A 12,330-nucleotide genomic window follows, 5' to 3' on the forward strand; every position below is an offset into this window, starting at 1 on the left:
AGTAACTACACGTCTAAGCTTTACAAATCTAATATAATAAATATAAATTTCATGTGTCAGACAATTTTATCAAGCGCTATCGTGTTCGCAGCTGCGCTCCTATACGTGGAAATGGCTGAACGTCTGCTCTTGGAACGCTCGTATGTGTGGTTCTGCGTGACTAAAAATATTTTTATTCGAACACCATGAATGTATAAATATATCTTAACATTACACAAACGATCTATTGTTTTCTTGCCCTCTAAATCGTAAAACGAAATAACTTGGTTTGAGCACTTTACATCATACGCCCCCCTTAAGAATTTTTCAAACCACGAGCTGTTGACAGTTGCATTAGGTGTGCAAACATTGTCTCCGAACACTGGAATGTGTGAGTAGATCCATAAACATGATAATGCATTTGTTTTCATTAATTGTTGTAACGAACGAAAACCTAGTTATTTAGTATTCAAATGATCAAATATATACGTTTAAAACTGAACATGCTGTTTGGAGATTTTTTTGCTACATTATTTAACTGATTACACTAACTCACCAATTGTAGTAAGAACAGTGGATGCGAAAAACACAGCTTGTAATATGCTCCATTTTTCTGATGCCACAGGAAAATTGGATTCCACATTTATTGATATTCCACCTTGGGCGGCGTCTTGTACAATCTGTTCTTAGAATACACTTGAGCTGAAAGGCCTAATGTGAGAATTTGAAATGTTTCCATAGGTACCTTTTCGTATTTTTGTAACTCTAGTGAAAGTAATGTTTCGAGGTTTCGTACATCGGTGTTGTTCACAACAGAATAAATAAACTCTTCTCGAAGTTCAATGACAGATTTTCTCAATCCTCTCGTTCTGGCGACTTCCGCTGGTAGCTCCAGTTCTCTGAAAATCTGTAACAAGAAAAAACATTCTCATAGATTGATATTTTTTAATCATGCTTATGTCCAGAAATCATATTGTATCAAAATTTGACACACACGGTATACTACCATTAAGTTGACAATTAATGCACCCAATAGAACCGTTGCACGTAAAATGCATATATAATGAACAACAAGTCAATTGGTTAATTTGAGGCATGTGCTTTACAATTCTAATTAAGAGAGACTCACGACTGATCAAAAATGTTTGTCATTTTGTTTACTTGCCGTTCAAGTAGCAATTTAGTTGCAAGTTGTAAGTTGCATTTCATATTTCTGGCAAATGCGCATGTTTAATTCTCGACAAATATATGATTACGGCGTAAAAGCCAACTGTCAAAATTCACTTTGAATGAAAATTCCGGACAAACGGTTCTCTCTTCCATTTAGTGCTGTGAACTGTATTCAGTCAGTAACGGTTTGTTCGGAATTTCTCTTTAAAGAGAATTTTGACAGTTGGTTTTTTACGCCGTAACCATATGTTTGTCGAGAATTGGAGAAATCTGTTTAGTTGCCAGAAAAGGTATTTTTCGCTGCAGAAAATGTGTTAAGATCATTGTTTTAGCACAGACTAACAGACATAACACTTAAAAACAAAGCTTCACCCGCTTTAACGGTCATTTTAAATATGGGTCATTCCACGCGAAGTGATCAATGCACGTGTAATCGACCTTCACGGATTTGAACCAAATTTGGAGGAATTGTTCATCTAGGGCCAATATATAAAAACCCAAATTTTTGTGTCAATTGAACCACCCCTCTGGTCATGGAAGCACCCCCGTTTTGAAAAATTGACAAAACCCTTGATTTTCTTTTGATCATATCTCTGGTTCTATTTACTCTAGAATCAAACCGCAAGATGGCTTTTGAAGAAAATTATTCAAGGAGTCTAGAAAAAATATTAATTTTTGGTGGCAGTGACAGGAAACCGAGCCAACCAGCCAAGTTAAGTCAGTTCGGCGATTCCGGTGGAGCAGGGTGTCCGGTTCGCTGGTGCCCCGACGACTCAGTCTAGTCCCCGGCGGTGAATCTAGCTTACGCCGACGGAGAGTTCTCTGGCGAAGGAAGTTCTCCCGATACCGATGCTTCTTTGGTTTTAGCACCACAACTTATTGAGCCCTTTGTAAAGCCGTGTGGTGTCCGGCGGGCTGAAATCTTTTTGCACTATTTCAGCCAAGAATAGAACCTCTGGGAACTCCTCCCATGTCGTAAGAGGCGACTAACAACATGCTAGAAGTTCCTAGGTCGAGGTATTGCTCCGTACCGAAGACTTAACCTGGGCGGACCTTAAGGCTCAAGTTACCTCAAGGCTTGGTAGTGTGCGTGGGAAGGGTTGTGTTCAGCTTTGCCACCGGATTATCCATTTGAACCTTTTCAGGGCTCTAAAGGAGGAATATCAGTCGATTTGTTGGATCATCACGATTCAATTCATGCAGGATACCTGCTGCAAAAACCATCGGTTTAGCAGAATGGTGCTTTTGAAAAGGTGGCTGTGGTTTTTTCATTGCGCAGTTGTGTGGCGTGCTCCAGCACGCTGTGGTAGTGTGACAAAAAATCACAGCCACTTTTTCAAAAGCACCATTTAGCGAAACCGATGGTTTTTCCAGCAGTTTTTTTGTATGATTTGAGTCGTTGTGATCTGATGGATCGGCTGATATTCTTCTTTTGGAGTTTTGAGGGGGTTTGGATGGATAATCTGGTGGCTAGGCTGAACATAGTATTTCCTACCCATACTACCCTGCGTTCAAATCTAACACATGCTCAAAAAAGGTAACTTGAACCTTAAGGTTCAGGGTTGTTAATCGATAATTAATCGTCATCGTCGATAACGTTAACCACCCGTCAACGTCATCGGAAACTCCGTTAACGATAATGTATCGTCGGATTCATCGTCATCGTCGATAATTCATCGGTGTTTATCGCGATACATTTTGCGTTACTTTCCCGTTTATTGGAGTTGAAGTTGATGCGGTTAAATTTCAATTGTTTAGAAATAAATAACTATTGAGGGACATGTTGTTGGCAGTTGAAAATTAATAGTTTGGACATTTTCTAAGCACAGCGACGATGTGTCAAAATCGAATTTTTTGTCAACTTTTCGGGAGTGTTTTATATTGAAGGGAAAGTTATTGGCAGTTGACAATCAATAGTTTTGGACATTTTCAATACACAGGAGGTTCGACGATGTGTGAAAATAGATTTTGTTCAACTTTTGGAGAAAGTTTATTATATTAAAAAAGCTATTGGTAAGTGAATAATCAGCTCCAATAAGACTTTAATTTGACTAGTATCGATGAACGCGGATCAAAACGTACTGAAAATTCGCCGCGTCTGTTTTAATGAATCTAATTTCAAGTTCCGTTTTTAACCCTTGTGACGGCAAGCTAAAATCCTAACATTAAAGGGCAAGCCGGGCCTCTCAGGCCCGTCTAAATTCAAGCTCCTTTTTGCCGTTCTCATATAGAAAGGTTATGCAATCGGTCGAAATTTCGACTTTTTAACCGAGACCCGCAGGGCCAAATCTCTTATACCATTCGACTCAATTCGTCGAGATCGTAAAATATCTGTATGTGTGTGTATGTGTGTTTGTATGTATGGATGTATGTATGTGGCAAACAATCTCACCGATTTTTCTCAGAGGTGGCTGCACCGATCTGTACAAATTTTGTCTCAAATGAAAGGTACAGCCTTCCCATCGATCGCTATTAATTTTATTATTGATCCGACTTTCGGTTCTGGAGTTACGTGTTGAAGAGTACAATCACACAGCAAATTTCCATAGAAACTGATACTACCATTATGTCCAAATGATGCAATATATATTAAAATATGTGCAACATTACTTGGCTTTGCATGTCTAGATCATTAATGACCCACCGAAGGCACTTCGACCACATTGGCCAGCTATGGCGGTTCTTGATGCCTTGGGGGAACTTACCATGTTCCTAAGATAATGTCATACCTATTTCTCAGCGAATTCTTTACCGATTTTTACAAACTTGGTTTCAAATGAAAGGTACAGCATTCCCATTGGCTGCTGTTGAATTACTAATTGATCCGACTTCCGGTTCCGGAATTACAGGATGATGAGTACAAACAATAAGCAAATCCCGATTTCAGCGTATAAGGCGATGGATGCAAAAAGATCAAATTTTTTCCAAAAGGTGAGTACTCGGAAGATCACGTTGACTGTCGATTGGTTCTGAGCTCTATTTCGTTTGAACACGACCAATAAATGCTTCTGGGTTGCTATTAATTTCTTTTGATGCATAACCGGAGTACATATTCAGATTTCTCTTCCGAGTCTGCATCAGATTCATTGTCGGAAGCAATATCATTCACATCTTCTTCCTCGCTTTGCAAATCAGTTTCGGAATCGTCTGCTGTTGAATTTGCTCGAATTTCTTCCATTATTTCAGATTCTTTGAGACGATTGAAAACATGGGCATATCATCTTATAGCCGTTTAAATATTTTGTTGCTTTTAGATCCTACAATTTGAATAATTACGACAACTATAACACAGAGAATAGACAAAAAATAGACAATAACGACAGAGTTAGGTTATGTTGCATCCAAATAATTGTCAAGTAGACCACAGTGGGTGAAATAAAAGTATTTACCCAAAAAAATATGACACACGTCATTGTCGTATGCTATTTTTACAAGAAATGTATAGAATTCGCTCAAACTTTCAAGATTTTTTTCTTATAAGAAAAGGTAAAAAGATAAAATCAATCAAAACATGAAAAAAATCCCTGCTAATATGAAGATGAACTCATCAAAATGTTTTTTTCATATAAATATTAATGTATAAAACCCGTGGTATTCCTAATAAATATTGCATGCACACCGGGCCTGCCAGGCCCGGCTTGCCTTTTTGTGCAAGTAAAAAATTCAAACATTGCTGCCCATTACTCCATAGATGAAAATTTCACAATTCTTTATTTTTGTTATAGATTTCAAAGCTACTTATAAAAATTTCCAATCCCAAGCTTATACTACATACACATTTTTTTGTAACTAAAAAATTGTAACGTGCCGGGCCTCTGAGACCCGGTTGCCTTTTTGAGGGTTAATAACAAGCCCGTCCATTAACGATCCTTTGTATTTCCCTTCAATGTTCGATATAATCGTTCGTATACATGTATTTCACAAACCATCCGATATTAGAAATAGGAAACACTTTCGCTGATTTATAACATCTAGAGCTATCATAACTCTTTGTCTGTATAACGTGTTATCACTCGATAGTTTGCAACCCAAAAAATATATCGTAGAGAAGGAATAGCGAAGTTAGTCTAAATAATGTCGCAATAAATAGTGATCTGGCCCATTAAGCAGATAAGATTAGTTTTTCTGGGCAATACTCCCACGATCGGCTGTGTGGAGTTGAAATTGCTTTTGTTTAGAAAACAGGATACTCTCGGTAGCCGGCTACCCAGATTTTAAATGAACAAAAAACTAAAGATTTTTTTCGAGCGATCGTGTTTTCGAAAACTAACTGAACTACAAACTAAGGGATCATCCATAAATTACGTAGCATTATATGGGGGAGGGGAGAGTTTTGCATTTTGTGATGATGTGTGACGACGGGAGGGTAGGGGGTCATGTCAGGCTATGTAGCTTTTTCAAAGGGGAATAACTAACATCGGTTTTTATTTAAAAAAAATCACGGGGACAGGGGGAGAGTTACCGTCAAGCTACGTAATTACCAGGGGGTATTTAGAGGTTTGTGACGAAATGCTACGATGGGGGAGGGGGGTGGTAAAAATTACTCAGAAAATGCTACGTCATTTATGGATGATCCCTGATAAACTATGCTTTACAGGTCGCATCGCTTGCTTGGAGCGAATCCTAGACCCTATTTCCTTCCAAACCACCAACTCCGCGACACCTATGGAAGAGTCTGATGAACCTTCGGTATAAGATTCCTCATTTTATTCAAACGATCGCCGACACGATAGAAACCACGAATAAATTCGTCGCGTGATTGAATATTATTAAAAAATATAAGCAGTGCTCCTTATAGCCGGCTATCCGGAGTTCAAGTTGCTTATTTTGCTAATCGTATTAATACAACAAATGATAAATTTCCCAAATTCTCGGCAGCCGGCTGCCCAGAGCAATTATTACATGATAACGCTATTGGCACACTTACTAACAACTCTCCCCTTCCCGTGATACATGTGGAGATGCAGAGGATTCCTCGGTCTCTAGTAGCAACATGTATCGGACTAACATTCCTTCCTTTCCCAGAAGATCTGCATTCGGACGTGGCCGGCGTCGGTATTGATCAGCATGCAGGAATCGGAATAGATTGTACAATGTGGCTCATCATGTTATTCCCAAGCATGTTGTTCCAATGAACATTTTGCAACCTAATTTGGTTCTGGTCAATAACGGAGTAGCAACTACGGGCGATCTCTTATGCTGATGCTGCTGATGCACAACTTATTGAGCCCTTTGTCTGCCTCTCGTTCCATTTCGTTCTACTTTCCCGATGAGCCATTCACATCCCGCCCTCACTTGTTCGCGAACTACTCGGTCTAGTCCCCAACAATGGATTTAGCCTACTCCGACGAAGAATTCCCAGGCGAGGGAGGTTCTCCTGAAACCGATCGGTAGATTTCTCCTACTGCGACGAAAAATCCCCCGGAGAGGGAGGTTCTCCTGAAACCGAGCGGTAGATTTAGCTCTCCGCGTCGTCCCGATCTACTCGATCTAGTCCCCGGCGGTGGATCTAGCCTACTCAAAGAGCCATTCAGCAGGTGCTGAGGTCTATCTGACGATTCCGGGTGGAGCGTAGCTTCCTGTTCACCCAGCAGTGCGACGCGGTCTACTCGGTCTAATCCCCGGCGGTGGATCTAGCCTACTCACGAGCCGATAGGGTGTCGAGGTCGGTCCGGCGATTCCAGGGAAGCTTGACGTCCGGTTCACATGCGCCCTGACGACTCAAACTCGGTGCTACGTCACGTACTACTCAAATGATCCCCGGCGGTGGATCTCGTCTACACAGTCGGAGAGTTCCCCGGTGGCGGAATTTCTCTCGAAACCCGATTTGTAGCTTCTTGCTGGTCCCTTCACCACTTCCTCTGCGGCTCGGAGAGTATGCTCGTAACCACTCTGTAGACGCAATTACTTCCGGAAGCATCCGTGCCCGGACAAAAACTGCGTCAAATGGAAGTTCACCTCTCCATACTTCCTATGCACCCAAGCCGACACATTGGGGATGAGTCGGTGAGTCCACCCTCCTTTCTCCGCGTTGTCCCACTCCTGTTGCCATTTAGCCAACGAGTCCGAGTCCTGTTGCCATTTAGCCAGATCAATCTCCTTGCGTTACGTGCATTTCTCCGCTGGTAGCATTCCACGTCCTCCGCCAGGGTAATGCAGATGGGGATCATCCCGGCGATGACGCATACTGCCTCTGACGATATTGTTCTGTAGGCACTCGCGACTTGTACGGCCATCAGCCGGAATGTCCTGTCCGGGTTTCATGGTTCCGCTTGGTTTTCAGCGCATCACCCCAGGCAGGAACCCCATATCGGAGTATCGATGACGAAACAGTAGATAGCAGACGTCTCGTGCTGCTTCTCGGGCCGCCGACGTTTGGCATGCTTCTCGCTATTGTGTTCGTTGCCTTCGCTGACTTTTCATAGGCGTAGTCAACGTGGTTGTTGAAGCTCAACCGGTCGTCGATCATCACTCCCAATTGCTTCAATGCACGCTTCGATGCAATCACGTGCCCTCCGACGTCGATGTGCATCCGCTAAACCGCTTTGAAGTTGCCGACCAACAACACCTCCATCTTGTGATGATCTATTTGCAGCTTGACCCCGTTCATCCAGCTCTCGATCGCGTCTATTGTCCCCGTCGCCGACACCTCCACTTCTTCAAGTGTCTCACCCATCACCGTTAGTGAAAGGTCGTCCGCAAAAACCCACGATTTTCACTTTTCTGGGCAGCTGCAGCGTTAAGACCCCATCGTATATCCCGTTCCAATAAATTGGACCGAGAATGGAGCCCTGAGGAACGCCCGCTGTGACTCGCTTTGGCTGCCCTTCACTTGTCTCGTACAGCAACACTCTGCTCTTAAATTAGCACTTCAGGATCTGTAATACATTGTCGGGAACCATCATTCTGTGCAGCGCTGCAGAGATGGCTTCCCAGCTGGCAATGTTGAACGCGTTCTTCACATCTATCGTGACCACAGCGCAGTATCGTTCTCCTCTTCGCTTCTGTTTAAATGACTTCTTAGCGCTCTCGAGCACTGTCCGAATTGCATCCACTGTCGATGCTCCTTTGCGGAAACCGAACTGCATCTTGGACAGTCCGCGCTCACCTTCCGTAAATTTCGTCAACCTGTTAAGGATGATCCTTTCCAGGAGTTTTCCGAGTGTATCCAGCAGGCATATGGGCCTGTACGAGGCCGGATCGCCAGGTGGCTTTTCTGGCTTTAGCAGCAACATCAGCTTCTGGACCTTCGGGGAAGTTGTCTTCATTTAGGCACTTCTGCTGCACTATCCTGAACATGTCCGGATATGCCAGAATCGCAGCTTTCAGTACCACGTTTGGTATTCCATCCGGACCAGGGGCTTTCTTTGATTTTAGGCGCTTCGATGCTTTTGCTAGCTCGTCGTTAGTCACTTGCCGATCCGTGTGTGTTCCTTCTTCTTCGTCGTACGGTGTCGGTGGCCATACAGTTGGATCGTGCTTCGGGAAAAGACTCTTGACGATTATCTTTAGCTTGCTCGGGCACATTTCGGCTTGAGTCGTCGGGCTTTTCATTTTCGCCATCACGACTCGGTATGTGTCACCCCAAGGATTGGCATCTACTTCTCGGTAATCTGACTAGATAAGTCTGATCTCCCGTTTTGAAGCGGCCCTAGCTTCCCGAAACGCTGCCCAACGCTCTTCTCTATCTGGTTCCGACATTGCTCTTTGAGCCCGCCTTCTGGCTCTGAGACAAGCAGCGCGTAGCGTACTAAGCGTCTCATTCCACCAGTAAGCTGGACGCCGTTTATTGTGTGATTCCAGTTTTCGCGGCATTGTGACGTCACAAGCCGCCACAAATCTTCTTTTTTATTTCGATTATAGAGGTTTTAACCTTAAGGTAATTCGCCTCTTCGGCTAGAAAAATCTCTTATGAAAATTTTCTAACCCTATGTGCGGGGTCGGGACTCGAACCCAGGTGCGCTGCGTACAAGGCAATCAATTTACCAATACGCTGCGCCCACCCCACAATTATTCTTGTTATGTCAGTCGCATCCACGTTTTCGGTCCCGCCGTTCGACCGAAGTGTCTCAACGAAGAGGTCTTTGTTGTCTGCCCATCACCGCAGCTATTCTCGATCTATCCGCCACCCAGTTCCCGTTATCAGAGGAGACTTGATACGGCTCTGAAATCAAAGCGACATCACACATTGGTTCTATCGTAGACTACCACAACAGTTGATGTGCGGTATCACAGTGATTCAGATTTATCTGGGTTATATCTATTACCGTTGGCCTGCAATCGCTTTTTTACCCTTCACTCGTGGGGCGGCTCTCAGTGCACCCAAAACAATTTCCCAATACAAAAAAGGCATTACATCTTTTCGTGCATATTCCGAATTAGAATCATGCCTTCTTCGCATTGTAGACCAAGCACAGCTACGGCATTATACCAACACAGCTTGATTCATGATGAAATAAATTGATTGAGAATACATGCTACCATATTATCTGCCCGCATATAAAAGTATTAGTTGGTTTTGCTTGCTGAGTCCGCCAAAAAGGTTGTGTATTCTATACATGAATACAGTCATGATTCGCTGGTTGGACCACAGCCTTGTCCAACTAACGAATTTGATTCGCTAGTTGGACCTACTGACAAATGTCAAAAACTCTCCAAAGGAGATGTTGGCTGTGTAAATACATCTGTTCACATCTCTAAATATTGTCAGATTGATTGTCAAAGTAAATTTGACATGATATTTTGGCGTTCAGATGCTTTTTAGTTGGACAATGGTCCAACTAGCGGAGGTCCAACCAAAAAGCAGTCCGGTTAAAAAGTGTCCAACCAGCGAATCACGACTGTACCTCTGTGGTGTTTGTAAGAACTTCTGTTTTCATACACAGTTACGCTTTTTTATCTGCGAACAGCTCAATTCCAACCACACTAAACGCGTCAAAAGTTTACGTTCACGAGAGTGTGTGATATACGCATTGTTATTTTCCCATAGCGAATGGTTTTGGCAGTAAAATCATCGCTCTCTCATTCTACGCTTCAGAGAAGAGTGGAAGAAAATGATTTATACTCAAATAAATTTGCGATGATCGTTGACCAGGGCGATGATGTGCGCTGGATTCGCATGTTCGGGAAATAATATAAACTGAAATGAGCTGCCACTGCTGCTCAAAAGTGCAACACCATGTCATCACTGCCTTTATAGTTTATGATACTTTAAACATAGATTTTTTGCTGCGAAATACTGATATAATACCACCTGAAAGTACTGTTGATATGAGGAATGCCAGAAATGATTGGCGGACGCTAGGGGCAGATCATTCTATAACAAATTTGTACCAAATTAGAAAAAAATGCATTTAATTTCCATTTTTGCATTAACTTTACACTCCCTCGCAGAAAAGTTTGTTTAACAAACGTCCTACGCTGATTCATTTTGTTCGACGTTTTGTTGAATGTAGGGCTAAATTTTTTGTAGGGTTTTGACGTCTTACAAGCAACGCAAAATACATTGCACGCAACGCAAAATACATTACGAATTTCTATTTTGATGGAAATAAATGCATTTAATTTAGCTGATTTTTAAAAATGCATCACAAGTGATCTGCCCCTAGGGCGGACGCTTCTATAAGACAAATGTTGAATTAACTTGTTAGCCCAATGTTCCCATATAGGTAACTTTCTCCTGCGTATAGTGCGTTTAAATAATCATTATTAATTATTAACATATATGAACCTATTTAGTGGATAAAACTCGCATTTCGCTGGTAAATTTAGGGTTGAGAGAACGCCGAAAGCTCAACATAATGGGAACATTCAAGTGTACTGAGGTGCCCTCTACAAAAGTTAAGAGAAAAATCAGGAAAATTTAAACAAACAACGTGCATTTTATTCACCTTTTTTAGCCCGGGATTTAAAGCATTTTCTCTATGAAAAGCTTAATATTTTCTTAATAATATCGTGAATCAATTAGCCTTGAACTATATTTTGCAACTGATTCGTGAGTTCAACATGAAACGAGAATGACACTGACAGATAAATGGTAAACAAACGATTGACGTGTCGAGTCTTTACCCAGAGGGATTCAGCCTTAAAGGCTAGTTTACAGTTTGGGAAATGGATCACGGGATTTCGCACGGGATTTGCGTCGGGATTTGATCAGGGAAAATTTCCCGCCGAGATCTCTCCAAACTGTCAAACCAAAAACTCTGCTGCTTCTTAAAAATACAAACAGTATCCAACTTGCAGTAAATCGCAAACCTTCTAAAAATACTATTTTCCCCGTCGGAAACAATTTGTGTTGAATTGTTCCCGGCCGGATTTCTGTGTGGAGAGTTTTAAAATCCCGTGATGTTTCCCGCGGTTGGGTTTACACTTCAGGAAAACTGTCATTTTTGTGTAGACTCATTTCCCGTCACGGGATTTGAAATCCCGAGCTCCATTTAAAATACACAGGGACCCAAATCCCGTGACACGTTTTCCGAACTGTAAACTAGCCTTTAGGGAAAATAACAACGCGTATATCACACACTCTCGTGAACGTAAACTGTTGACGCGTTTAGTGTGGTTGGAATTGAGCACGGTTAAATAAAACAACCTGCAGAATAAGTTCTTTTAAAGTACTTTTGAGTTGTGCGTCGCTTTCGCACTTATTAGTGTTGTCAAAAACAAAAAGAGAGATTCGACTCAGTCGAGGTCTTCCGTGGAGGAAGGTACTTTTGAGTTGTTTGGGGTGAACTCAAAATTAGGTAAATTCAACTTAAATTTGAGTATAAAAAACCTATCAATGAGTAATTTTTGCCGTGGTTAAATGGAAACTACCTTCAACACGGTTTACCTAATTTTAAGTTCCCCCACGATACCACGAGATTGAGTCAAAGGAACTCAATTTTAGGTAGTTTTTCGTTTCCGTGAGCGTAACTATGTATGAAAACAGAAGTTCTTACAAACACCACAGAGGTATTCATGTATAGAATACACAACCTTTTTGGCGGACTCAGCAAGCAAAACCAACTAATACTTTTACATGCGGGCAGATAATATGGTAGCGTGTATTCTCAATCAATTTATTTCATCATGTGTTGGTATAATGCCGTAGCTATGCTTGGTCTACAATGCGAAGAAGGCATGATTCTAATTCGGAATATGCACGAAAGGATGTAATGCCTTTTTTGCATTGGAAAATTG

General features: G+C 41.9%; 2 protein-coding genes across 3 annotated transcripts in view; one reads left to right on the forward strand and one right to left on the reverse strand.

Moving 5' to 3' along the window:
• LOC131696298 (uncharacterized) overlaps positions 1–12,330 on the forward strand; it is a 357,871-nt gene that overhangs the window by 218,485 nt on the left and 127,056 nt on the right. The gene's annotated exons all lie outside the window — the stretch shown is intronic.
• LOC131696325 (TWiK family of potassium channels protein 7) overlaps positions 1–12,330 on the reverse strand; it is a 135,733-nt gene that overhangs the window by 51,032 nt on the left and 72,371 nt on the right. For both annotated transcript variants that reach the window (XM_058984881.1, XM_058984874.1), the window contains exons 2-3: positions 725–886; positions 536–659 (exon numbers count right to left, since the gene is read on the reverse strand). In XM_058984881.1, the coding sequence (XP_058840864.1) occupies positions 536–659; positions 725–886 (286 nt within the window). The remainder of the gene's footprint in view (positions 1–535; positions 660–724; positions 887–12,330) is intronic.

This window comes from Topomyia yanbarensis, chromosome 1 (assembly GCF_030247195.1).
Source record: "Topomyia yanbarensis strain Yona2022 chromosome 1, ASM3024719v1, whole genome shotgun sequence".
NCBI classification, from domain to species: domain Eukaryota; kingdom Metazoa; phylum Arthropoda; class Insecta; order Diptera; family Culicidae; genus Topomyia; species Topomyia yanbarensis.